This window comes from Lutjanus erythropterus, chromosome 3, assembly GCF_056507025.1.
Source record: "Lutjanus erythropterus isolate fLutEry1 chromosome 3, fLutEry1.hap2, whole genome shotgun sequence".
NCBI classification, from domain to species: Eukaryota; Metazoa; Chordata; class Actinopteri; order Lutjaniformes; family Lutjanidae; genus Lutjanus; species Lutjanus erythropterus.
In genome coordinates, this window is record NC_139319.1 from 7,108,382 (window position 1) to 7,134,222 (window position 25,841).

Here is a 25,841-nt window from a genome sequence, read left to right on the forward strand (position 1 = left end):
AGTGATACTTGCAAGTGAAGTTATATATAAGCCTGAAATTCCTTAACATTTTTTATTTATCTGTATGTTTCCTGATGAGATAACAAGCGACTATAATATAAATTATGCCACTCAACTCAGAGAGGTGTCTAAAAAAAGTTAAGACTTTGACTGTTTAGAAATGTATGAAATTTATCGTATGTTGTTATAGTGCGTGTATATGCTCTGTAAATATGGATGTTTCTGCCCCAAAAGTCTACAGGCAATATCAGAAAATAAGACTTTTATAAAACAATCCATGCTACAACAAATATAATCCAATGTTTTATTCAATGAATCAGACAAACATTTCAGTTTGGCTTACAAATAGGCATTTATAGTGAAATACTCCGGAGAACACCTCAGGCAATATCTGACACGTGAATCTGTGTAATTAAAAGAAAACATTTGTCAATAATGGCAATGAATTTATTTATTGAAGTTGTCTTTTAATTTAGATTTTTTTGAGAACCTGAACCTAATTAACTCTAATAAACTAAAGCACTGTTCTCTGTGTTGCTTGTACGGCTTTACACTGACAAGAATCTAAGAGAATGTACACTGTACACACAGTACGCTGTCTGTACTGTGTGTACAGGAAAGATACACAAAGATAAGTGCACGATGAAAAAAAAATCCACCTCTTATTGGTTATATAAAGCTGTGTTTTTTACCCAAAGTTCCCAGAACTTGTAGCCTCAGGGACCACGTCTAAAGCTACAAATGACAAAGTTCCTTCAACCCGTTGTTGCCTTTCCACTGCGGGCTAAAGACCGGTGAAGATTAGGCAAATTAGACTGCTGATGTATCAAAAAGCGTCGGCTGCACAACAATAAGGCCTGGACTTCATCGTCCATCCATCTACGTATTGTGTTTTCTCCTGTTACTTCATGTTGATGTGTCGAAGCACAGTGAAAGAATAACAAACTGATTTGCGGCTGCAGATTTTTAAAAATGATGGCTGAAATAAATGCTGCGAGTACTTGATCAATCAGAAATGTTCAGTGCTGCATGCTCCACCCCCAAAGTTCCTGTACTTTTGGAAAGTGCTAACCCTGAGCAGGGACTGTTTTGGGGTAAAATAATGCCCCCCAAAATTAATTTAGACCCTGGTCCCTGTGGTTTGTTGTCCCAAAGGTTCCTAGCCCCATGGGAAAGTCACTGCGGTGGAAACGTGGCTTAAGATACACTGTATTGTGTACACTGTATTATTAACACACATTTGACATCATAAGCATCTCAAAGCCAGTCAAGTTTGAATTGAATGTATTAAATAAAAGTGCATCTACCATAGGAATGAAGAGATTGTTATGCACTGCAGATACTAATTCACGGTTATGCATAATTAAAATATTTAATGAACTGAATAAAATGAAAATTAAAACTGTACCAAAGACCAGAATTATCACATTTAAACACAAAATGCAAAACATAAAGACTATAAATGTATTAAACCTGCACAAACTATTAAAATAATTTATATGCATTCCACACACCACTCAAAGTTAAAAATATGATTTCATCTTCAATAATGTATATCTTGTAAAATAGCTTCTTCTATCTCATTGTCTTAGTTTTTCTCCTTTAAGACTAATATACATTAACAGAGGAAAAGAGCAAAAAATTCTGGATTTTTCCTGGATTGACCTCTAGTGCATTTCATAATAAAAAAAAAAGTATCTGTACTGTACAACAAAAAGAATACATGAGAAATGGCAGAATGACACTGACATACTCAGCGCTGACGTGCTCAGGTACACAGGTATATTTTAAAGATGGTAAACACGAGTCTAGCATGTTGGAAAGTAATAAAAACAAAAGACATGACTTGAAACATGAATTCATACATCAGTATTTTCATTTTACAAATAAATAACACTTTCCTTTCCTGGCTGTGTAGCTCATACAAAATTGAAGAGTTATGTACAAGGAAATAGAAACTCAGACGTCATGAAGTCAACACGACATCTTTTAAAGAGGTTAGAAAAAGAGGTTTTCAAGTATTCAAGTACCAGTAATGAAATCAAAACTCAGAACGTAAAAGTTTGAAAACAAAAGACAAGTTACAAAGCTGCATATATGATCTTTCATAGGGATATTAAATCAAACTGAACTTAGAAATAGGGATGCGTGATAATATCGGCGTGTCGTCGGTATCGGCCAATGCAGGCTTTAAAATTAAACCCAAAATTAACATGTTTAGTTTTCTAAAATGTTCAAAGCGGATAGCAACATTTCTATTCGCAATGATTGCTTAGAATCAGCTATGCGAGGCAGAGCCAGAGCCGTCATCCTGATCATGTTGATGAATTTGTCAAAGAATAAACAGAAGCAGGCACCAGAGGAAAATCAGTGGTCCTCTTATTTTGTTCAGTGAATATGTACATTTTAAAAAGCTCTGGGTTTTACATGTGCATGTATCAACGGGCCATCACAATATCAGCATCAGTAATCGGCCATAACGAGTTGGAAAATATTAGATAATTGTAGAAATCCAAAGTTGTACACCCCTATTTAACAACAGCAAACAATACTGATTAAAAACATTCACTGCTGCGCTCTAAATCATTTCTACCTTTTGTTCATAGGATGGTACATCCTATCAGTCAAAAATGTGAACAGCTGTTTCAACCATTGCAGGTAACAAGAAACTGACACGCGTGATTGAGGAAAAACCAGATCTTCATATTGTAAAGATATTAAATATTAAACTGAATTTAGTGGACAGATCATCTTAGAAATACATTTCTTTTTAAACTTCATTAATGTCACTTCATGTCTTATGTGCGCAAGCCTGCAGCCAGGGTCAGTAAAGTTAATTCAAAAACACTGTCCTTCCTTTCTCTTGTCAGAGTACCACTGAGTCAGGCCTTTAACACTCAACTGCTCAGTGGTAAAACAGAGAAAAGTAATCTTTTAACACATATTAAGTAGGAAAACATGACAAATAACAATGATTCATAAAAACAAACAGTAAAAATGAATCTGTGGCACTCTCATTTGAATGAAAGCATAAAGTTTCCAGAACTTTATGCTCCCAAATGGTTTTACTAGGTAGATTTTTGGTTTTTAGAAACATGTTTTACGCTTCATTCTATACATTTACGCTAAGCCGAGTGTGCACTTAAAATTGTGCACAAAAAATGCTCCTATGATTTCTGTCACTTTAACATTAAGCAATCCAAAACACAGCAAAACCAGCTGACACACAGCAGTGTCAGTGCTCAACACTCAACATTTTTTTCAGTAGCATTTGGCCCCTGAACGCACCTTGGACCACCGAATTGAATTTGAATAGCGTACGCTGTAAATGTACTTTCTGATGTGGTGGAATGAGTTGTCAAGTCGCAGTGGCTGAGTCTCATGTGGAGGGCATCTGTCCGTGCACACGGAAGCGGTAAAGACACGTATATTCAACGTGACCCCAGTTAGTGAGGACGCGCAGCTCCACAAATCGATACACCTCATCGCTGGGGTTCTGCAGGAGGTGGGGTGGGAGGGGCAGGAAAGAAAAGAAAGAGAAGAAGAAAAAGGGAAAGATGAAAGAAGACAGAAGTTATCAGACTGTTTGCATTCAACACATAATGAGAGCAGCTCACGCTAACCTCACCCTTTTTATATATAGAACAGGAAGTGGTTAGGTCATGTTGTATTCTTATTTATCAGTTTCAACTCACAGGCAGCTTGAACGTCTGCGTTGACTCTCCATTTTCATCGTAAGTGAACGTCCCCAGCAGTGTTCCTTCTTCTGTGTCATTTTTCATTCCCTGGGAAAGAGAAAACAAAGCCATATCACTTTAATTTATAAGTTTTTCCTGAGGTTTAATCACAATAGTTGTGCTTCCATCCAAATGTATCACAAATTTTGATCTAATTTTGAGTAAATCAGCAAAATGTTTCCATCTGCTTCAGTTATATGATTATATGGAGTTGGATCATTGAGATAAACAGTAGGTGGCGCCAATTCTTCAGTCAGAAAACCATCATACTGTTGCAGAAGAAGAGGGCGCAACAAGATGATGTGATTACAAGAGGCCGATTCAAACTTCAAAGGGTCAAAAAAGTGTGAAACACAGTGGAAATGGGACATTTCTGTTTGTTTCATGTATTAATGTGAGGAGGGTCTGTGTGGAGCGATCAGAGGAGACTGTCAGAGCATAAACAGCTGTTCAGTCATGTGACTTAAATATTTTGCTTTATGAGAATTTATTCAGAAAATGTGTGTTCCATCTTCCATAAATGCATTAACTCTTTTTTGACCTAAAGCGAGTATAAAAACTTTTTTTCCTGCTAAATTAAGGAGTTTTTTTTTTTTTTTTAATTTTGTCGTTTCTATCAACCTTTCTTTAAAATGTTTATGAAACACGGATAGTGACAGGACTTCAAAATTAAAGAAAAATTAAGTATGACCAAAAATTTCTTCAATTCTGACTAGAAAGAAGAAAAAAAGAGGAACATTTTTGGCCACTTGACAATTGATTCAAATGGTTAAAAATCCCTCCAAAATACCACATTAAAACACCAAGACTGGGAGGATCACCACTGAAAAATTCAAGCTGTGGTTTTGGCAAAAACTTTAAATATTTTGAAATTTCTGTATGGATGAAGAGGACTTGTTCTGCTCAGTAAATTAATTACAAACCCCCTTACTGTCAAAATACCCAGGGAAAGCCATCCATCCTGTGATTCTGAAATCTCACATGGATGTGATTATAAGTCATTTTATACAGTGAGGTCAAGTTTTAAAAAAAAAATGGTCTCACTACAATTATATTGGGCTCACTGAATCCACAAGAGTCTCAACTTTCCAGTAAGACCCAATATATGGTGATTCATTATATTCCAACACTGTTCAGGGACCTCAGTATCATATAATATTCAAATACACCATTTTTAGAATAAGTGAAAATAACTTTTTAAATTCTACTGCATGTTATAAAGTGTTTCAGAGAGTATTAAGTGTTTCACTTTTTAAACAGCAGCAGTCATGGACTCCTCTCTAGACTTGAATCACTCACATAGACTTCAAAGTCTTTGGGGGCGGAGTCGATGCGGCCGGTGGGGGAGTTGTAGCGAGGCAGATGGTCCAGTGTCACGTGAGTTATCTTGATGGGGTGAGACAGAGAGATCACAAGAGTCCCCTGGACGCCGTGAAACGCCCAGCATTTCCCTGGAAGCAGCACCGGGTAGCCCTGAGAGGGAAGGAGGACACAGAGATGTTAGTATCTGAGCCAAGTAGTAAAAAACTGTGCCAATTTTTTTTTTCTTACTAAGAAACGTTGAGAAAGATGGAAAGAACAGAAGATCAGATATTTTCAGAGGATTGAAGATAGTGGAAGGTAATGGATGATCACTTGTTTTGAGGAAGTAAAACAGATTTAAATGATGATTTAAAACACACAGAGAGCTTCATAATACCTGAATAACGGTGCGTGGACTTTCAGATGGATACCACAGAGGGAATCCAAACAGGGTCACACACGCTGAACGAATACGATATGTTTCTGAACACCTGGTGCTGATCACACTGGCACCTGCACACACACACACGATGTAAAATAAGTGTTTGTTTAATCTTAATAAACATATTCATATTGAAATAAGACAACAAGACAAATCAGGACAAATAATTATTACTGCTTTGTTGCTTCTTTTCCCAGCCATAAAAATATCCAAAACTTTTGTTTTGTATGCAAAATAATTTTGCAAGTGTGACCATAGAGAGAATTAAATAGTGAATAAAGCAAAGTGACAGTGAAATCATTAAGACGTTCCCAACCTTGAGTCTCAAGTGCAAAGTCGGCCATTTTGTCAGCCATGGGACGTCCGCAGTCTGAGCAGCTCCCTCTGTCAGCTGATAGTCTGATAGCATCGTGCTCCTGATTCAGAGTCACAGACAGTACGTACAGTCAGTATGAGAGCACCGAGTCAAGCATCAACATACGCCAAGATACAGACACATCAACACTGAAATCAGATCATATGAAGTTTTCTACTGAATCTATTCCTCGACCCACCTTGATGCGGTCAGTGAACCACTTCTCCATGGCCTGTTGGAGCTCTGGAGTGAGCTGGTTCTGGACAGGGGTGGAGCTTGTATCAGGACAGGGGGCTGGAGGAGGCATCAGCTGGATGGACGACCACTCCTGTGACAGCTATAAGAAACACGCAGTCACAATACAGACCCACAGTCTCAACGGAGTACAGGATTAATGAGCGGCTCTGTCTTTTCCTGACAAAAGTCTTTAGTCTTTTAGTCTGTGTACATCTCGACGAGCGCTGTTACCTTGGCATTCTGGGTCTCTAAAGCTTGGATCCTGAGGTTGAGGCTGTCAGCAGCAGAGTGGCTGTCCGTCTGGTAATCCACCAGCTGCCTCGCCAACACAGCGAGCTCCTGCTCCAGACGCAGTCGACTGTCTGAGTCTACAACCTCCAGCTTGGCCTTCATGTCCTGAATGTCCAGCTGCAGTCTCTCCTTCGTCTGAGAGAAAGATATGATCAGGTCAGTCATTACTGTACATGAAAATGTATATATAACAGCCAAAACGCCTGGTGGGAAATATGTCAGATAGACCACGTAAAATATCTAAAATAAAAGAAATCTATGACAATCATTTCTGATAATTTTCTCTTCAATATTGAAGTTTGCTGCATGCTGCGTGGGGATATGAATGAACTCTTGTTGAATTCATGTTTTGTTTTATTATATATGACCACATCCCCTACGTGACGGAATGAAGAAAAGACAAAGAACTGAACTTATATGAACAGTTAAAACATATGTCCAGGGCCTGCTTTCACATAGATAGACTTTGGTGTCTAAATTCATCTGATGTACAAAGGAGTTTGGTTCTTAACAAATAAGTAGGACTATGGCAAAACGAAAATCTAAATAATAAAAAAATGGATGACCCCAGCAGAATATATCTGTCTTTTTGGAGGAATTCAACAGTTACAAGTACATTTTACTTGGAAACTTTAGCAAAGAGTGTAACAATACAAATAAATCCGATATGGAAAAAATTGCAGTGACAGTAAACAATGTTAATCTCACTGTTGAGAGGAGCATCAAAGTTGTTCAAAAAAGAAATAAAAATATGGCACAAGAAGCAAAGAAATCATTGCTCTCTCCATAGCAAACCACAAATTATGAGCCATGTTTTCCTATTTTTTGTTGTTGGGTGCTACTGATCAGCTGATGGCACTGATTGTCACCATGGTAACATGGGTCATAAGCCTGAGCCAGCCTGGGGGTAAGGTTGTTAGCTTTTTTAGGCTTACAGTTAGTCAGTCTTTATTTTAGTGAAAAATGTGCAGCCGACTAATCTATGAGCAAAATTAAGACTAGTCTCACACTACAGACAAGTCTAAAATATATATAAAATATCTAAAATATAAATTTGTGAAGACAGACCCAGTAGTTCTATGTGGCAGGAATTCTGGAATATTAACAGCCATACAAGCCATCAAGCCTCTGGCCACAGGTCTGATTAAACACTACATAAGTAAAAGGAAAAGGTTCAATATTCAGACGTATGTGTTCATTAGTTTATAATACAGTTTGGAAGCTTGGATGAGGAGGAGGAAACCACATATCTGTAAGTTACACAATACAAAACAAGAAAGCAACAAAGTCATGCAGAAAATCTGCCTGTAATCCTCTGCAGAGCCACATCACCACCACTAGATGTTACTCTAGCACAGCCGGGCTTTGACCCTGCTGTTACTCCCCGCTGGCTTCCTTTCTGGCCTCAGCAGGCAGGGACTTTTCACCACGCACAGAGCAAGTTTGTCAACAAGAGGAGAAGAACGAAAGAACACAGAGACACAAGGAATGACAGAAAAAGAAACGGAGAGTGAGACTCACTCACCTGAGAGAGAAGCTGTTCCTGCTTCAGCTGCAGCTCCTTCTGCTTCAGCTGCAGCTCCTCCTGCAAAAGACACAGATACTTAGATGTGCATGTGAGGCGTCTGTGTTATTTTAGCCTCTTCCTTTTATTGCTATTTTGATATTGTTATATTGAGCAGGCTTAATTTCTGATGGTGGAGATAATACATCACATGTGCAATTTTTTTTTAATAATTTGACAACAATCTGCGGCTTACCATAACACGCTGCATCCTTGCTTCTACAGCAGCAGATACAACAGCTTGATCCTGGAGGGAAAAAGGAACTCCATGTGAGAAACATTTTAGTTATTTATGATTTTGTGCATTCTTGTAGTCTTCCTCTTATATTCTATCATTATGCTTATAGTATATATGCCATATATAGAGTATATGGTCTCACAACAGTCAAATTAATCAGTCACCTGTGTGTTTGTGAGCTTTTATAATCATTTAAAGAGGAAGTTTGTTAACTACAAGAGGTGACAAACAAGAGAAAAACGCAGAAGGAAACAGGCAGAAACAGGTAGCGAGATTCCCTCACCTGCGAGAGAAGCTGTTCCTGCTTCAGCTGCAGCTCCCTCTGCAAGAAACACACACACACACACACACATATATATATATATATATACATTCAGGTTACACTCTAGAAAAACAGGAACTCAGATTCGCATATGAGGCCTCAAAGTTATTTTAGCCCTGTCCTTTTATCACTATTTATATTTTGTTATATTGAGCAGGAATAATTTTGAAGATGGTGGGGCTAATATATCACACCTTAAAATTTTCTTCTGCCTTTCAATAATTTGCAGACAATCTGCGTCTTACCATGACATGCTGCATCTTTGCTTCCACAGCAGCAGACACAACAGCTGGATCCTAGAGAGAGAGAGAGAGGGAGAGAGAGAGAGAGAGATACTACTAATAAATCAAGGTAACATAAAGACAGCAGATTTTCATGCCAACAACCCCCAAATAAGTTTGTGCTTGTCAAAAGGAACTCTGTCATTATGCTCACAGTTTGTACATTTTTAAAATTCTTTAACGATGGATGAGGGTGCCCCCCCCCCCATCAGCAAAATAAATGATGTAATGACAAAAATGACAGCAGTCTTCTTCATTACAACCTGACGCAGGGGTTTAGTTAGATAAATTAAAAGTTTTTCAGACCTTTTTAACACCCTTATATACGCAATTTAAGACCTCAAGATCAATTTGTAAGGGCCGGTCAGGCCTAAAATTCAGATTGTTGGATTTTAGATGAGTGAGAGACTTTCAAAGTACTCACAGAAACCCTGTGATGACTTAAGACGAGGCAAAATAGCTGGTAAACACACTCATTTTAAAATATAATTTATGATTACTTACAACCTGTAAACAGACACTAAGTCATTCAGTGAAGATTTAACATAATTCAGAATTTATTTTAGCTCCATGTGAAGTGAATAAATGTGATGTCTCCCAGATAATGCTCGACTGCCTTAACAACACAGTCACACATTATTATACCTGCTGGTCTGTTAAATTGGAGTTCTATGGAGTGAAACATGATGCTGAGTTTAGCAGAAAACCTCAGACCGGTTTTGTTTACACAAGTGTCTGCTGTTATTATAACAAACTTTAGGCTTTCATTTTTATGTGATATGAAAGAAGTATGGTAAGTTACTAACACATTCTCAGCCCTGATGACTAAACAAGCTTACTTCTCACTGGAATTTTTACAACAGGAGAAATATCTTCCAGCAAAATCCAATCAGGGTATTATGAAACTGTCTGAGAAGTTATGACTAAAACATTTACTAAAACACTGACTAAAATTAGAACTGAGCGTTTAAATTTAACCTCCACACACATACAAAAACACAACCAGTGGGATGAAGATGATCTGCCCTACCACCACAGGTGTACGATGCATGGTGTTGAGCTGAGGAGGAGGAGGAGAGGCAGGGATAACAGGCTGACTCTGAGGTTTTGTCTGTGATGGGGTCTTTGCGACAGTCATGCGGGAGATGAGAGAGGTCAACAGAGGAAGGAGGAACCAAATACCTGGAGAGAACAGGAGGAACAGTGCCTTCAGAACAGCACTTCAGAACAGAGACACAGTCTGCACAAAGTAAACATCGCCATGAACCAAAGATCAAAGGCTCTGATGTGTCAGACTTGTAAATACTGACATTTACTGTGACTCATTCAGCCACACTGAGGTGGGGACATGAGGAAAGCAGAGGAGTCAAACACAGGCATGTTGTTCGGGCAGACCCTCCCACCACTGCTAACCAGTTTCCTGGGGAAAACCTGAACATTTCTAATCTAAGATGTCTTCAAGAAAGTAGATCTGGTAGGTCTAGTAGGTCTTCTGTTGTCATGCTACAAGAAAGGCAAGTGCTACTATTTGAAAATATGTACAAATCTAAACAAATCTCTTTCTGACAGGTAAACATGGACAACAATATTTCAATATTTAAAGGATAATTATGGTAGTTTTAAAAACTGGAACTGGTCCAATGGATCGCCTGAGTCAGCAGCCATGTCTGGCTTTCATCAGCAATAACTTACACGACTCCTATCAGCTGAAGTGAACGTGAAACAGTAAAACAAAGCAGATACCTGAATGTACAAACAGGGACGCAGGAGGGAAACTAAACTTCAAACCACAGAGATTCAGTTAGAAACTACAAAACTGAGAGTTGAACACAGACAGGTTTAAAACACCTTTCTCTCTGCTCTCTTGCACAGGTACGTGTTGAGTGTCGGCTTTCCAGCACACATCAGAAAAAACAGAAAGGCAATCTTGTCTACTGGCAATGGGAGAAAGGTAAACTGTTTTTTTTGCTATTTTTAGGAGGTTTATATGCATTTAAAAAACCTGCATATATACGCTAAACATCTCACAGCATTATAACTGAAGCCGTTATATTGCTCTCGTCAGAGCCACAAGACTCCTTTTAACAAAACAGAACACAGGAGCTGCTGGTCTGCTGCTTCCTTGATTGATTGGTTTGCTTGTGTTATTGTGTGACTTTGGCGTTTTCAAGGGCTAGTTTGAATCCTAACTAACAAAACAAACTGACCGTCTGAGGCAGCAGTAGACCAGTAGATCCTGTGTTTTGTGAGGTAAAACTACTGTTTTCTGTCAAAGGCCTTTGATAAGAGCCATATAACTGTTTCAGTTCCTGGTCAGAAATGGCTCAGCATAACCAAACAACCCAGACATCCAAGGGGATGATGAGGTGTCTCCAAGTTGTGGGTGAAAAATCTGCCAGATGACACAGAAAACTTGACTCTGTTAAATGTCACTTACATAAAAGTAAGATGAGGAGGAGGAGCAACAGCCCACAGGCCTTCTTGATGTGACTGCTGTATGAAGTATTGGCTGCAGGGACGAGAAGAGAAGTTGATCTGGAGGGGATTTTGATAATCTTGAGCTAAATCACATGCAGCGATTGTGAAAACACAAACCTACTGACATGTGAAAGCAGCAAACATGAGTAAACATGGACACATAGAGCACAAATCCTCTTAACAAAGCTAGAAAAACAAGCACATGCATGGACATGCTGATGATCACATATGTGGAAATATACATAAATACAAACTTCAACATGGACATCAACACCATACCTAAAGATGCCAGATGCATTATTTTTGACCGTGCTGCAATGGCCATCAGTGAGAGTGAGTCTGCACAAAACACATGAAACAATGAGGTTATTATGAAGGCATGCAGAGACACACACATGCAAACAAACACAGTCCACACTCACCCATCAGACTGAAGAAGGCACTGCGGATTCTGCTCCTGTATCCAGCACTGGGAGCTCCGCTGTTACTGTGGATGCTGCTGGCGGCAGCGGCGGCGGCTGCGGGCTTCCTGTGAGGGCCCTCTGAGGACGAGTACCCTGAGCTGTCCACTCCGCTCTGACTCAGCTCCTTGTGGTTGGGTCTGTGTTGTAATCCTGGTTTGCCGGAGCCACAGAGCCCAGTGTGGGGGCAGCGAGTGGGTGTCTGACTCCGGCTCGACGGGACCAGGGCGGGCCGAGGGGTGGCCACGGCGGGAACGTAGGGTACGGTCCTCATGGTCGGCTGGGTCTGAGTGCTCAGAGGAGAAGGACCCAGGCCTGAAGGGCGGAGGGGAGATGAGAAGGGACAAAAATAGAAGTAGCCAGCGGTGATTAACTTCAATAATAAAATAATAAATAAAATATCTTGTTTTTTTGTGCCAAAAGTTGCAAGACTACTTTTCTGCAAGTTGTGACAAGTTAAATTTTAAGACAACAGACAAAATAACTGCAATTTAGTCTCTGTGTAAAAAGTACATGCACAGTTTGCATTAGTGGTTATTGGTTCAATGTTGGCTCTTTTTTGGAGTTGTTAAAGCATGATTAATACAATTTTGCCCAAAAACATGTTTAAAAGCGAGAATGAAGTTAATGCAGCTTTATAGAAGTAACTTTTATTTTTTTATTTCATTATTTAAACAGGTAATTTCATTGAGATCGGAATATCTTCAAGACTGAATACATTGTTAAGACCTGTTAAAATCATATTGAAGACATTCAAAGACATTTTAAGGCCTAAAATAGAATTTTTAATGAATCTAAGGGCTCACAGAAACCCTGTAAAGAAGACTGATACTTTATCTTGTATTGATTTTTATTGTTTATCATTGTATCATTAAGCAAAGACTAACAGTTCCAACTGAAATGTAATAATGTACTTCTGCCTTTATTTTTCAGACATCCCTCTCACCTTAGTTTTTTTCTTGTGAAATAACAATCATAGTTCTTATTTTTTTAATTCTTTGAGCTATCCAAACCCCTTCTAATGAACAACAAGGGTCAAAATGATCCATATTCCTTTCCTATGTTATTTCATGCATGGTTGAGTGTTTCTCAGTCATTTTTGACCCATGTTGTGCATCAAAGGGTTAAGAATCCCTCATTAGTTAATCTGATGGCAAGCAGGCTGGTTTATTATATGGGATCATGAGCTTAAGAGTTTTGAAGCCACTTCTTCAATCTAAAATGCTAGAAAATAATAAAATATACAAAGTACAATTATGTCCATCTCATTTTGACATCTCCACTTTGTTTTATCCAATCAAAGTCCAACCAATACTCAAAATAATTTAACTTGCACTGGTAAAAAACAGCAATAAGCAGCAAAAAACACTTGAGATGCTTTCATTCATGCTTCATTTTTGTATTAACAGGACAATATGTCTTTTTAAATTCTGTACTGGTAGAAAGCTTGATTGTTTTTACCATCATACTGGCCTGTAGAGACGGGCGACTCGGCGCTGGGAGAACTAGCATTGCTAATGGCTCGAGTGGGGGTACGAGAGCCGGCCTTGCGGGCCCCCGACTTCTTCTTGAAAACTCTGACAATAATAAACACAACATCACACACATACAGTACACAGACACACACACACACAGAGGTGGGGGTTGAGTATTACAGGACAAAGGACAAAGATTGCTTAACATTTCTGTTTGCAAATCACAGCTGGTGACTAGAATCCAAGCTACAGAAACATGAGCAGACACACGTGTACAGACTTAGTTACATACTTGACAGGGTTTTCACGGTAGGAGATGTTCGTCACGCTACTCGAATCAGATTCTTCATCTGAATTATAGTAGCCGCCGGACACCAGACGAGAACTCCTACGAGACATGACTGAAAGACACAGAGAGAAAAACAATGAGACACGATCACAGGAAGGCAGTCAGTGCAATGCCATATACACATCATGATTTCAATGTTATAGAGTCTATAAGAAACACTGTTGCATTGTGTTTACAATTGTATACTCATATCTCTAACATTACATATTGAGCAAATTCCTTTTCCACCAGTTACTGACTAAATTTATCCCACAGACTCAATATTTTCTTAAAAAATAACTACATACAGAAGCTAACATCAACTAACAAAATTGCAATATGGCCAACTGTGATATCCAAATCAATAGAAATCACATCTGCTAATTTTTGATAAAGGAAAAATGTGATAAAACAGCATTATAATGAAATCCTGTAGTGCTGCAGAGATGCTCCTATAAAGCTTGTTCTCCAGATGTAAGAAAACATGTTTTTAAATGTCACGATTTTAATAGTTTTTTTTTTCTGTGAAAATGAAAATTGAGGCAAAAATATAATTCCCACTCATCAGATCACATATTACAATATCAATGTAGGTCAAAATAATAGCAATATGACTTTTTTTTACCATAATGTGCTGCCCTACTTTCTTTACTAATGTCAGTGGTTTTGACAGATTTTTCTTGCAGTTCCAGCAGCTGCATGTGTTAGCCTTCAAGTTGTCAAAAACATCATTACCGACTAGAAATACATACTTTACATAAACAAAATAATGATCAATACACACCCACAAACACACACATACTTAAATACATAAATCTTAAAAATTACAGGCCCCTTAACCAGAACTGAGAGAGTGAGGAGATGGTAGGCTTAATAATATATTTCATACAAGTGTAATAATTTCTTTTGACATGAGCAGAGATGCTGATTGTTTCTTGTGAATGCAAAGCAAGAAACCCTGAATGAAGCCATTCAACCTCTCATATTGCAAAGAGTAGCAGCAACAGATAATAGTAGCATGCTAATTAGCAGCAGCAGTGGTGGGTGCGGTTGTTACTTTAGCAGCAGTGGGTAATAATATTCTAGTATTAGCAATACTGCTGACTGATAAATCCCACAGCCCAAAAGACTGCCTGAAATGTGATGAGGCACGCTGAGCAATTATGGCAAATCAGTCATATATTAGTTAAAGTAGCAGTGATAATAGCAGATGAAGCAGTAGGAGTTTTAGTAGCATTAGTTAAAAGTTATTACCAGTGCAGTAAAAGATGCAGCAGCAGTAACAGAGGTGGTATTGTAGCAGCTGATGTTGTAGTGGTAGTTGTAAATATTAGCAGAAAGTCTCTGACAGATGCTCTCTTGGTTAATCTCAACAGTCTGTAATCCAACTAATCTACAGGAGCCGTCCTGCTGCTCCAACACTCACTGAGACTCACAGAGCAGGAAGAAAACACCAAATCACACAACAAATGGATTTAAAAAACACAAGCTTAAAAAGGAAAGACTAAAACCCTTTTTTTACAATGCTACAGTGCAGACACAGTCAGAGCAGAAATAGTTTGAAACAATACTGCAGACTGAGCACCACAAACAAATGCAGCATACCTTAACTGAGCCACCATACTTAAAATGAAGAAAAATCTTGAGAAAGTATTACTGTTGATGAGAGCAGAGATCTGAATTCAGCTGCACTACGCTGTGGTCATGTTTGTTAGAAAGTATCCGGTTTAAGTTTGCCATCACAGTTATTATGTAACAGCCGTCTTAAGATAAGCAGTCTGATTGGTCAGTGTGTTCTTACAGTGCAGATGATTAGCATAAACCACAGCTCATGAGCTTTACTGCATGCTGCGCCAGCCCCTGTTGCAAGCAAAGTTTCATGTTAAATTGAAGAAAATAGAAAAGGCCTACTGCATCAACATTTTCCAAAATACCACATCTTTTTCAGATTAATATCTAACACATTTCAAATAGTCTATGCTGCATACTATGAACCTTTGCATATTCCCATGTGAAACCTTTGTACATACCTGCACAAAACTGTAAAAAAAATATTATGTAAATAACATATTTTATCGCCTCTCTTGTTATAATATTTTTCCATATCTTATTATCAATTTTCTATTTATGCTTCTCCTCTTGCATTACTTGCTTCTTATATATTTCAGTTATATTTCAGTGTAAATCTCTTCTAGTGATCACATCTGTCCAGGTCAAATTAAGCAGATGAATGTTATAAATTGATTTTTTTTTCTTTATTTCACATGCACATTACTGTCTGATTGACATTTGTATATTTTAGTATGTAAATCACAAGTTTCATCACGATACGATATTATATCAATTCTTCGGACAACAGTATGATATTTAAGGAATAATGTGCACCGAGGTGTATTTCACAATAATAACCTGCACAGTTTCCACATTATCATGCTTCTTACATGGTTACTTACCAAAATAAATCAATAAATTGACACAATATATTGATTTTAAAAATGATTTTGCTGATTTAAAATTGATTTTCTTCCTCCCCCAGCCTCTGATTAGAATTGTGTCCATAGCAACAGCCTGGTTTTCATAGCAACAGTTTGTTATGCATAGCAACAGTCAGCAATAAATAAATAACAGACTTCAGTATACTGACACTGACTTATCAGAGTACTTAACAAAGTCATCCCGAGTCGTCCCTCAGTGAGGGCCCGCTCCGGGAGCATTACGTGACTGGGCTTCACCACAGGTGCTTTCCCCACGTGCATTCGATTTCTGGCTCCATCACTAGCAACCACGACTGTTTCTCCCTGTTTGACTTGACTACACGCGACAGCTTGAGGAACACCAAGTTTCGATGCTCCATCTCGTTGACTTGTTTATGGCAGTTTGTCATAAACTTCGAGGACACTGTCTTTTTCGTTGAAAGAAAATGTACTCCCTTTTTTGTCCATGATCACTATTAGAGGTTTCCACTGTACATGTTAATTGTTATGCACCAAAATCACAAAGGCTAAATCCTTTGTATATGTAAACACTCTTACCAATAAATCTGATTCTAAACTTGCATGTACTCACATAGAAAAAACAACATATTGTACAATGTTAGCATTTAACTTCATTTCTTACAGACTATTACAGTTTCAAGACTTATTGATTCATTCGACTCCAAGCAAACTGCCTTTCCTGCTAAACTTCATTCATGTAACAATTTTAACATCTTGGATTTTCTGGCTCACTTCTGCTCCATTTATGCAACTTATGTTGCAAAACAGTGTGGCTATTACAAGTGAGATGTTAGAAAGTAACCTGATTTTGAAAGTTTGAAACTTATAAATCCGCTCCACTAGACTCCAGCTCTGTGACCACTGCTTCGGTTCGAGTCTGCCTTTATTTGACTCCACAGCATCACAGAAACCCACTAACCTTTAGAATCTGCTTTGAAATCCAGTCTTGTATCTTTACAGTATATCCTGCATCCTACTGAGCCTCCTCTCCATCGAAAGAATGAACCTGGTTACAGTCTGAATTAGCCTCCTGATATCATTAGCTGGGGACAGGACTGCAGCTGAGCAGAGCAGCAACTAAATAATGTCATAGAAAAGAGCGCCAAGAGATGACAGAAAGGGAAGCTGTGGCTGGTTGTACTCAACAGACAGACAGGAAGTCAGCGTGAAAGCAACACATGCACACAGAAAACTCCACTCCCAAAAAGGGGCGTTAAATTTAGCTAAACTTTATTATCTTGATCGACTATTACACTCAGATGTTTTTCCACTAAAGCCCTTCTCTCTGTACGCCTTCTCAGCATCACTGTCCACATCTTCTTCTTTAATTTCAACGTCCTCCACTAGTTGTGTGCCTGCAACTGGAGGATTTTTAGTCTCACTTAAAATTTGAGCTGACAGTTATCATCAAGCTGTGATGCAGTAAACAGGCAATAATAGCAACATCACTTTGACTACGCCTAACGGCAGTCCATCACTGTGGTTGCCACTGAGCGGAGCGGACAGGCCCTCTCTGTTTGTTTACTGTTCATAAGGACAAAACACCATCATACTAGAAGAGACTTCTTCTGCAGCAGCTACAAATGATCCATAAATGAGGTCTCATTTCTCGCAACTCGTCCCGTCACTTAAAATATTTTTCACATTTTTTAACTAGGGCTGTCACAATCATGAAATTTAAGTTGATGATTAATTGCCATGCAAGTAATTGTGATTACCAATTTAATTGTCTTCATCTATTGATTTTATGCTGCTATTATAATATAAGCATATCTCTGTAGGGCAGATATGACATAAATACTTAATCACTGCTTAATATTTACATACATACATACAAAGAAATTACTGACAATGACAGGTATTGATAATTAAAATAGACAATGGACTTTGGCCACGTCTTTGTCATCCATAAACAAGTACAGCAAAGTTAAAAGAAATTTACAGAAAACTGACAAAAGAAAAGTAATGTAGAGGTGCAACAACTAATTAATTAGTTGTCAACTGTTTAATTAATTGCCAACTATTTTGAGAAGTCAAAATCCTCTGATTCCAGCTTCCAAAATTTAAATATTATTTAGTTTTTTTTACTCCTTTATGACAGTTAACTGAATATCTTTCGGCTGTGGACAAAACAAGATATTTGAGGACCTCATCATGGGCTCTGGGAAACCAGTTCTTCACTCAGGTGTTATTAAACCATAGCAGAAGAAGGGGGCACAACGATATGATTAAAATATTGCCAGTTAAACCTCAAAATAGTAGAAAACGTCATGAAAATAGTGATGGAAACAAAGCATTTCTCTTAGTTTCATCAAGCTATTTTTATACAGGTGACTGGAACCTGTTCTGATTGTGCAAAATGACTCTGTTCAGTTCAATTAATCACCGTCACGTGATAAGAACTGTGACAGACCTGTTTAAATTTAAAAGACAAAAATGCTGTATTGGAACTGTAATAACAGCATGAATTATCAGCCATTTCTCAGCTGTAAATGTGTGTATTTGCTGCGCCCGTCCCTCTCATGTCTATCCAGCCACCAAGCTGTTTATGTAAATGAGTCTCTTGCATTTTCATTTTGCATAGTAGCCTGTCATGCTCAGATCCTCCTGTGAGATTTATCAACAGGGCAATGGCAGAACTATCATAGATTTCTTTGTCACAGACCTTACCAGCAGCCGATATGAAAGAGGCCACTGATAAGAGATTTAACTCTTTATTTTCCTTAGAATGTTTCAGTGAAAACAGGATCTGGCTACTGAACTGTGGAGGGTGAGATATTTAACACTGCTATCAGACGCAAACCTTCAAATCTCACAGATAGTATTGATAAAAACTGAGAACACAGAGTATTTTTAACACTTGAAAACCATTAAGCAGATCCTATTACACAAAACAAACAAACAAGGGTCACAAATATTTTGACTCCACAGCAACAACAGCCCGCATCTGTATTGAGAAGCCAAACGCCTCTCTGTCACACTAATAGCATTTCTTTCTTCACAGCACGTCGACGGGCTTCGGCTAAGAGTGTAGAGAAAGGAGCAGTTTGCACAATAATTCCCTCAAATCCTCCCGTCCACTTTAAATGGCAGCTCAGTGCAGCCTAGCTCAGCACTTTTCCCCTCGTGAAAGCACCAACCCCCTCCTTGTTGAAGCAGAGGGCACCCCTGCACAAAGCTGTCTCCTCCGTTTCTTTTTTCCCTTCTTCCTCCTCTCATTTCGCCTCCTCATCCTTGACCGATTCTTCCACTAAAACACTGTAGAAACGTTTGATCCCATCCAGCATTCCTCTGTAGCCTACAGTAGCTTGCTCTCTTTGTCTCTCGCCATTTGTCCTATCCCCCTTGACAACTGCTTATTCATACTCTTAACCAGGGAGGTCTTTTTACTCTTACATGGGTTGCACCGACAAAGATGAATTTAATCTGAGATTAGTTCCGATCAGAGTTTAGCTCAAAACTGACTGATGATAGCTTGGGAGAAAAGCTCTAGCCTAATTTCTCCTCCTTTGTGAAATCACAGTACTGCACACACTGATCAACAGACAAACAGAAGAATGCAACACAGCACATAAGCTCTAAACCTGCGCCCAAAGGTTACTAGGGTCAGATGGTGGTTGAGTGACTGTGTGATGTTCTGTACTATTGTGGTTGCAATGTGTGCTATGGCCTTATTGTTTAGTTATGTGAGGCTGGGTGTGGGGAGACCGATTATTCTGGCAGCGGTATCGGTTATGTGTATGAGTTCTGGTTTGTAACAGATTACATGTTAAAGAAGCAGGTGGAGCAGTACAGGTATGGGCTGAATTATGCTCTGGTACAACAGTAGGAGGAAGCGGGGGGCAACATATAGTCCTTTAAGCTTACAGATGGCTGAAAGTCTTTGGTGGCTCCTTTTTTGACTGTCAATAGTGTGCTGGTCGAAGCTGAGTTTATTGTCCGGTGTGACTCCAAGGTATCTGAAACTGCCCACAGTTTCCACAGCTTGTAGGCTGAATTAATTGAGCAACATGGCCAAAAAATAGAAGATTTAGAAACGGACAACAGCACAGCAAGGAAAAAAAGAGACTGTCTGGCAGCCAGTGGCGGATAGTTGGAACAGATCGTGGAGTGAAAGAAAGAAAGAAGAGACACATCATAAAACTCAGTGAGTAGCGACTGTCTCTTAACTTTGCTCTTAACTTCATTATTTTGCCCGATCCATCATACGAAGGACAGAAACAGAAACTTAAGGTGTGACTCCTCCATGTGCATGTGAGTGGTCTGTAAAGTTCTGAACAGGCAAATCTCGGTGGAACGGGAAAATCCCCTGATAGACAGAGGAAAACCTGTTTTAGTTCCTGTGGGAATCATGTGTGTGCAGACGCACACAAAAGGTGCTGTTCATCCAGAGTCGGGAGCACAAACTGCTAAAATTGTTCCTAATTCATGTGACATTACAGCCACGTTTGCTGTGATTCTCTTGAAAGAACTAACCAGTCTTAATCATGAAGAGGGACATAACTAGAGAAGCATGTCACAGTTCACCCCAAAATCAAAAGCACATATTTTTCCTCTTACCTGGAGTGATATTTATCCACCTAGATCTAGAGTTTTGGAAATATCACCCGTAGAGATGTCTGCCATCTCTTGAATATCTGTATTTATTTATTTATTTATTGCACAATATAACTGAGCAACAGAAAGATAAGAACAAAAGAAAGAAAAAGATGCAGGCAACAGCAACGTCTCTTTCCAGTAATTACCCAGTTACTCAATATAACACCCTGCTGTGAGCAGCTTTTTGTAGAAATTGTTTTACTTCTATTAAAATACATCCACCAACAGTATCATCACGTAGAGTGAGGCGCGCATCTACTCATGGATGAGAGGCTGCAGCTCAGCCGAGGAGGACGCCATTAACGTTTACATCCTGCAGTGTCACGGGTAAGAACCTCTCTTCCATGAGTAGATGCACACTTCCTTCTGCACGGTTATACTGTTGATGGACAGTAGAAAGGAAATAATTCTACTTTGTACTGCTTTCTTTCTGCAGTAGAATATACAGAACTACTTTATTTTCACTAGAAAGGAAACAGTTTCTATATGAAACTGCTCACAACAAAGTCTGTGGATTATCTTGAGTAACCGGAATTTCTGGAAAGCAACATTGCTGTTGAGTTTTTCAAATGTTTTTTTTGAACACCACAAGCCAAGTGCCATCTAGTTTCATTAGACTGGAGAGATGACAGACGACTCCACTGGCGATAAAATTAGCAACTCACACCAAAACAATCTAGATGGATGGCGTAAATAGCACTACAGGTAAGAGGAAAAATATGTTTTTTTGATTTTGGGATGAACTAACAGTAGTAGAAGTACTCTTAAAGAAGAATTCGTCCACATGAAACTTGGCGTGCCAGCCAGGTATCAGTGCTGTGCCCACAGGAAGTGACTTAGAAGTAAAACTTGAGAGTGAAACTGTCTCCAGAACACCAGCGTGCTGCCTCAGTCATCCCTTTGGTATCTCACATCCCCTTACAGGATGTACTGGTAGTGAATTATCCTATGAACAAATGCAAGTGAAGTTCTTTTGGCTGTGTGAGCACTGCTTTAAACACTTTGGTGACTTAACAGCAGTGTCAAATTACTAACACACACATTTAAATGTACATCTAAAAGTATGTATGAGCCCAGTAAGCCAAAGTAAGGCATCCATACTGGATGTAAATCTGAGGAAGCAGAGATCTGGACGTAGTGGTGGTGTTTGCTCAGGGCTGGGCTTTGCAGGGCGGGGCACTGTAACTGGTCCGCTATCCTGACCGCTGACACTGACAGGGCACAGACAAAGAAGGAAAAATGACAAGAGCACAGTGGTAATGAGGGGAAAAAAGAGAGAAATAGCCAGAGCAAAACGGGACAAAGGCACTGGGAGGGTGTAGAGAAATATGGGCAGCGGAACAAAGATGAAAGCATGAATGGTGGACAAAGGGATAAAATGACAGAGGGGAGAAAAGGTGAAGCAGGGGGAATGTGTGAGAGAAATTTTAGCCTGAATTCACAGGAGGGAAAATGTGTAAAACACTCTTGTAGGTTTAAAAGCCAGCAAGTGAGTTAAGAGTTTTCTCAATGAGTGGAAAAATGCAGTAAAAAAGGGAGAGAAAAAGCACAGGAATGAAAAGCTGGGGAAAGAAAAAAAAAGTAAATACAGTGGGAAGGAGCTGGCAGCAAGAGGAATGCAGAGAAGAAGTCCTCATCAGTCCAAACCAGACTGGCAAACGGTTGTGGCTAACTTTAGGACACTGCCAATGAAATATGACTCAGACATACAGAGCAGATGAGTCATCTGTGTGCACTAGCTTTAGACAAATTACCCCGAGCTCTTCGTAAAGGAGAAGGGGAAAACACGGACTACAGTCATTTAGCTGAGCAGCTCAGCTACCTAATAAGGCCTGTTTAAATCAATGTGAACCAGATGCTTTCATCGCATTCTCTCTGTCTCTGCTCCATACGGCGAATACAGGCACGCTGGTGAACGCGAACGAGCCCGAGATCCGGTGGAAAGAAGTTCCGCAGCTGCCGAGCTTTTGTTGTCTGAGCTCTTCAGCTGTCTGGGGATCCCTGCCCGAAAATCTCAGGCAGGCAACATGCCCTCTATCCCTCCTCAAAGCTCATTTTTGTCATAAAGTCTTTCCCTAGTTGTTGTAACTTGTTGTAGTGTCTCTTAACGTCTTTAATTGATCAATGTTTAACCATTTGTTACACGATATCCTTGTTTTAGTGCCACGAGCGGGTTAATAAATAAATAGACCCTGGCAGACACACTGTGTGTTTGGCCTATCACAGCTCTATCAGTCTATCAGTATCGGCCTGTATGTTGTTTGATATGTGCCTACATGAAAACTTTTTTTTAAAATTATTTTTCAGGTCAAAAAACAGTTGCTTATTAAGAAGAATATGTTTCCTTATACTTAACAATCTCAGGATAGAGAATGATATTTTTTCTTTCAGATCTAATTTTGTGAGAGATTTCAGCAAATATTTACATTTATCTTTAAATGAGACAACGGAACAGCATATCAGAAATCTCTGTAATAACGTCATTACAATGACAGCATGGTTCAGTGGAAAAACAATAAACATTGCTGCAACATTAACACAAACAGTCTGTAAAGAGGGAGGGGGCTGATATATTATAGTACTGTGATATTCTTTTGCCGTAATACTGTGTCATTATACTGATGTCAAGTATTGATTTTTCTTACATATATTATAGACGAGATAGTGTGAAAAAATGTGAATTAAAGTTTCTGGTGAGGTCAACAGAAATCACAGTGATGTGCAAAACTCTTGCAAGACTTTTATGCTTTGTTTCCTCATTGTACAGCTTGTGCAAACCATTCTGTGATAATCATGTTTTATAGTGGAATAACACTGTGGGTAAGGTTTGGGTAGGACAGAAACAACTAGTTAGGGTTACAGAAATATCATGATTTAAGTTAAAACGATCACTCTCCCGCGACCTTTCATGAATCTGGGGTTCCCTTCTAGACATGAACAGACTAGATTAGAAATAAACAGATGTAGTTTACCTGTGGGGACATAATTTGCAACAAAAACAAAAAAAATCAATATATTGCAATATTAATGCAATAATAATGCGTATCACAAAATGTTTAAAATCCAAGTAATATTGTGACTTAAGTATTGTGATAATATTGTACAGTGGGGCTTCTGGTGATTCCCAAGTCTTACGCTAACTTTGGTACAATAAATCATATGACCAATTACCCATTACAAACAAATTCAATAAATTAAATTCAAATATACAGCCCACTAACTCCACAGACCAATCAGATGCATCTGGTTTAGACCCTAATTTAATTTTGCCATTACATTTTAACTTTCCATAAAGTCGCTGGAAGTTTAAAACAAAACACTCAACCTCGTCCTCAGTTTTGTTAAGCTACTTCTCACTATCAAAGAGACTCCGCCTAAAAGACCCCTGGTGGTCCCCAGATGGCCTTTAAGATCCCCTGACCCATACGACAGCTATACACATGAGAATAGAGCAGGCTTCTGTTTATTTTACCCTATTTTAAGAAGTTATAATGATTAAGAAATGTTACACCCTTGTTGGTTACATGACAGTTGCATAATACAGTATGTAAGACTATGACACGCACTATTGACACAACATGCTCTTGTTTCACTCTTGACAGACGTAACAAGGTTCATGAAGTAAAACTACCGTGCCCAGTGGGAACATCAAGGTAAAATTTACATTAAACAAATAAAGCATGTTTCATTTAACAGTAGTAGAAGTACTCAGATCTATTATGTATGTAAAAAAGTGGCAATGCCACAGTGTAGAAATACTCTGTTACAAGTAAAAGCCCTGCGTTCAAAATGTTACTTAAGTTACAAAAAAGTTAATAGCATTAAAATACACTTTATTACACTTAAAGTAATAATCTGTTATACTATTAGATTACCCTATAATTATTGATGCAATAAGATGTAAGCCTCACTTATGTTGCAGCTTTAAAGGTGGGCATAATTTTAACTACTTTATATACTCTCGGGTGGCTTAAAGGGACAGTTCAACTGAAAATACAAAAGTAAATACTTTTCCTGTGGTGCCATGTATCCATGTACGTTGCTTTGGTGTGACTTGCTGAGTTTTGGAGATGGCTGCAGAGATGTCTGCCCTCTTTCAAATATAATGTGACCAGATGGCACTCAGCTTGTTGTGTTCAAAGCACCAAGAAAATACATTTAAATAAATAAATAAATTGCAATGTCTCTACAGAAATCATGACTCAGCTACCTTGTTTTGAGCAGTTTCATGTAGGAACTACTTTTCCTTCATCTTTCCTTTAAAGAGAGGGGTTCCTAATTAGATGGATAAATAGCAATACAGGCCAAGGGGAAATGTGTATTTTGGGATGAAAACGCCCCTTTAATCCATAACCTAAACTTTTATTTTGTATTAATAACCTCACTCTAGAAAGTAACTTGCAACAAAAGCTTTCTAAATAGTGAAAAAATCCAGTAAAGTACAACATTTGCCTTCAAAATGAAATGAAGTACACGTATAAAGTGATATAACGCTAAATGGAAATACCTCGAAACTGTACGAACAGTAAGTACAGTAAAGTTAACGTTACCTTAGTAACAAATAACTTGACTAATCCAGCCTGCACACTTGCTAGTTGCATGAATTACTATCTCAAGCAATTTAACACATTCTTAGCACCCTACTAATGTAATATAGAGTATAGCAGTGTTTTAAATGTAAGCTAAATGTGAAATGTAGCTGGTATCTTCAGCTAACTACATCAACGGGTAAACAGTAGTCTAGTCCATCACCGCAGCAGGCAACGATCAACTAACAAAAGCATCCCAGCGCAGCTCACATTAAAACGGAACAGTAACACACGAAAATTAATATTTTATTAGCGAAGTTAGGAGGCGAATACAACATTAGAGCAGAGTTTGTCCACTGTTTTCACTCTGTGTCCTCAACTTACCTCGTTATGTTGTGAGCTCCGTCTGTCGCAGTTGAACAAAAAACACCAACCAACAGCCAGGAGGGTAACTGTCAAATTCTCTGTCAGGAAACGATAATCCCTGTCTTCGGCTCTCACGACCACCGAGCTCCGGTTAAAGAAACATCTCCACTCGCGCTCAACTCTGATAAAGTCCACAAAATAAACATGCAGCAACTCAGTTAGTGATGGAGCTCCACAAGTAAAACTACGGAGCTGAGTGGCATGACTGTCGGCTGAGGAACAGAGACAGACTGACGCTTGTTGTGACAGCTCGCTGGTTTCGCCGCTACAAATGTTGACAG

At 38.8% G+C, this 25,841-nt stretch overlaps 1 protein-coding gene across 1 annotated transcript; it reads right to left on the reverse strand.

Annotated features, from left to right (window-relative positions):
- Positions 1 to 290: 290 nt before the first annotated feature.
- sun2 (Sad1 and UNC84 domain containing 2) lies at positions 291 to 25,841 on the reverse strand. The gene is made up of 18 exons (XM_084714830.1): positions 25,519 to 25,841; positions 13,476 to 13,584; positions 13,170 to 13,285; positions 11,670 to 12,023; positions 11,527 to 11,586; positions 11,207 to 11,278; positions 9,800 to 9,951; positions 8,734 to 8,784; positions 8,450 to 8,488; positions 8,125 to 8,175; positions 7,890 to 7,949; positions 6,305 to 6,499; positions 6,036 to 6,173; positions 5,798 to 5,897; positions 5,437 to 5,552; positions 5,037 to 5,210; positions 3,696 to 3,785; positions 291 to 3,496 (listed from the first exon to the last, which is right to left on the reverse strand). The coding sequence occupies exons 2-18, from the start codon at positions 13,580 to 13,582 to the stop codon at positions 3,380 to 3,382; spliced, it is 1,992 nt and encodes a 663-aa protein (XP_084570956.1). The 5' UTR covers positions 13,583 to 13,584; positions 25,519 to 25,841; the 3' UTR covers positions 291 to 3,379.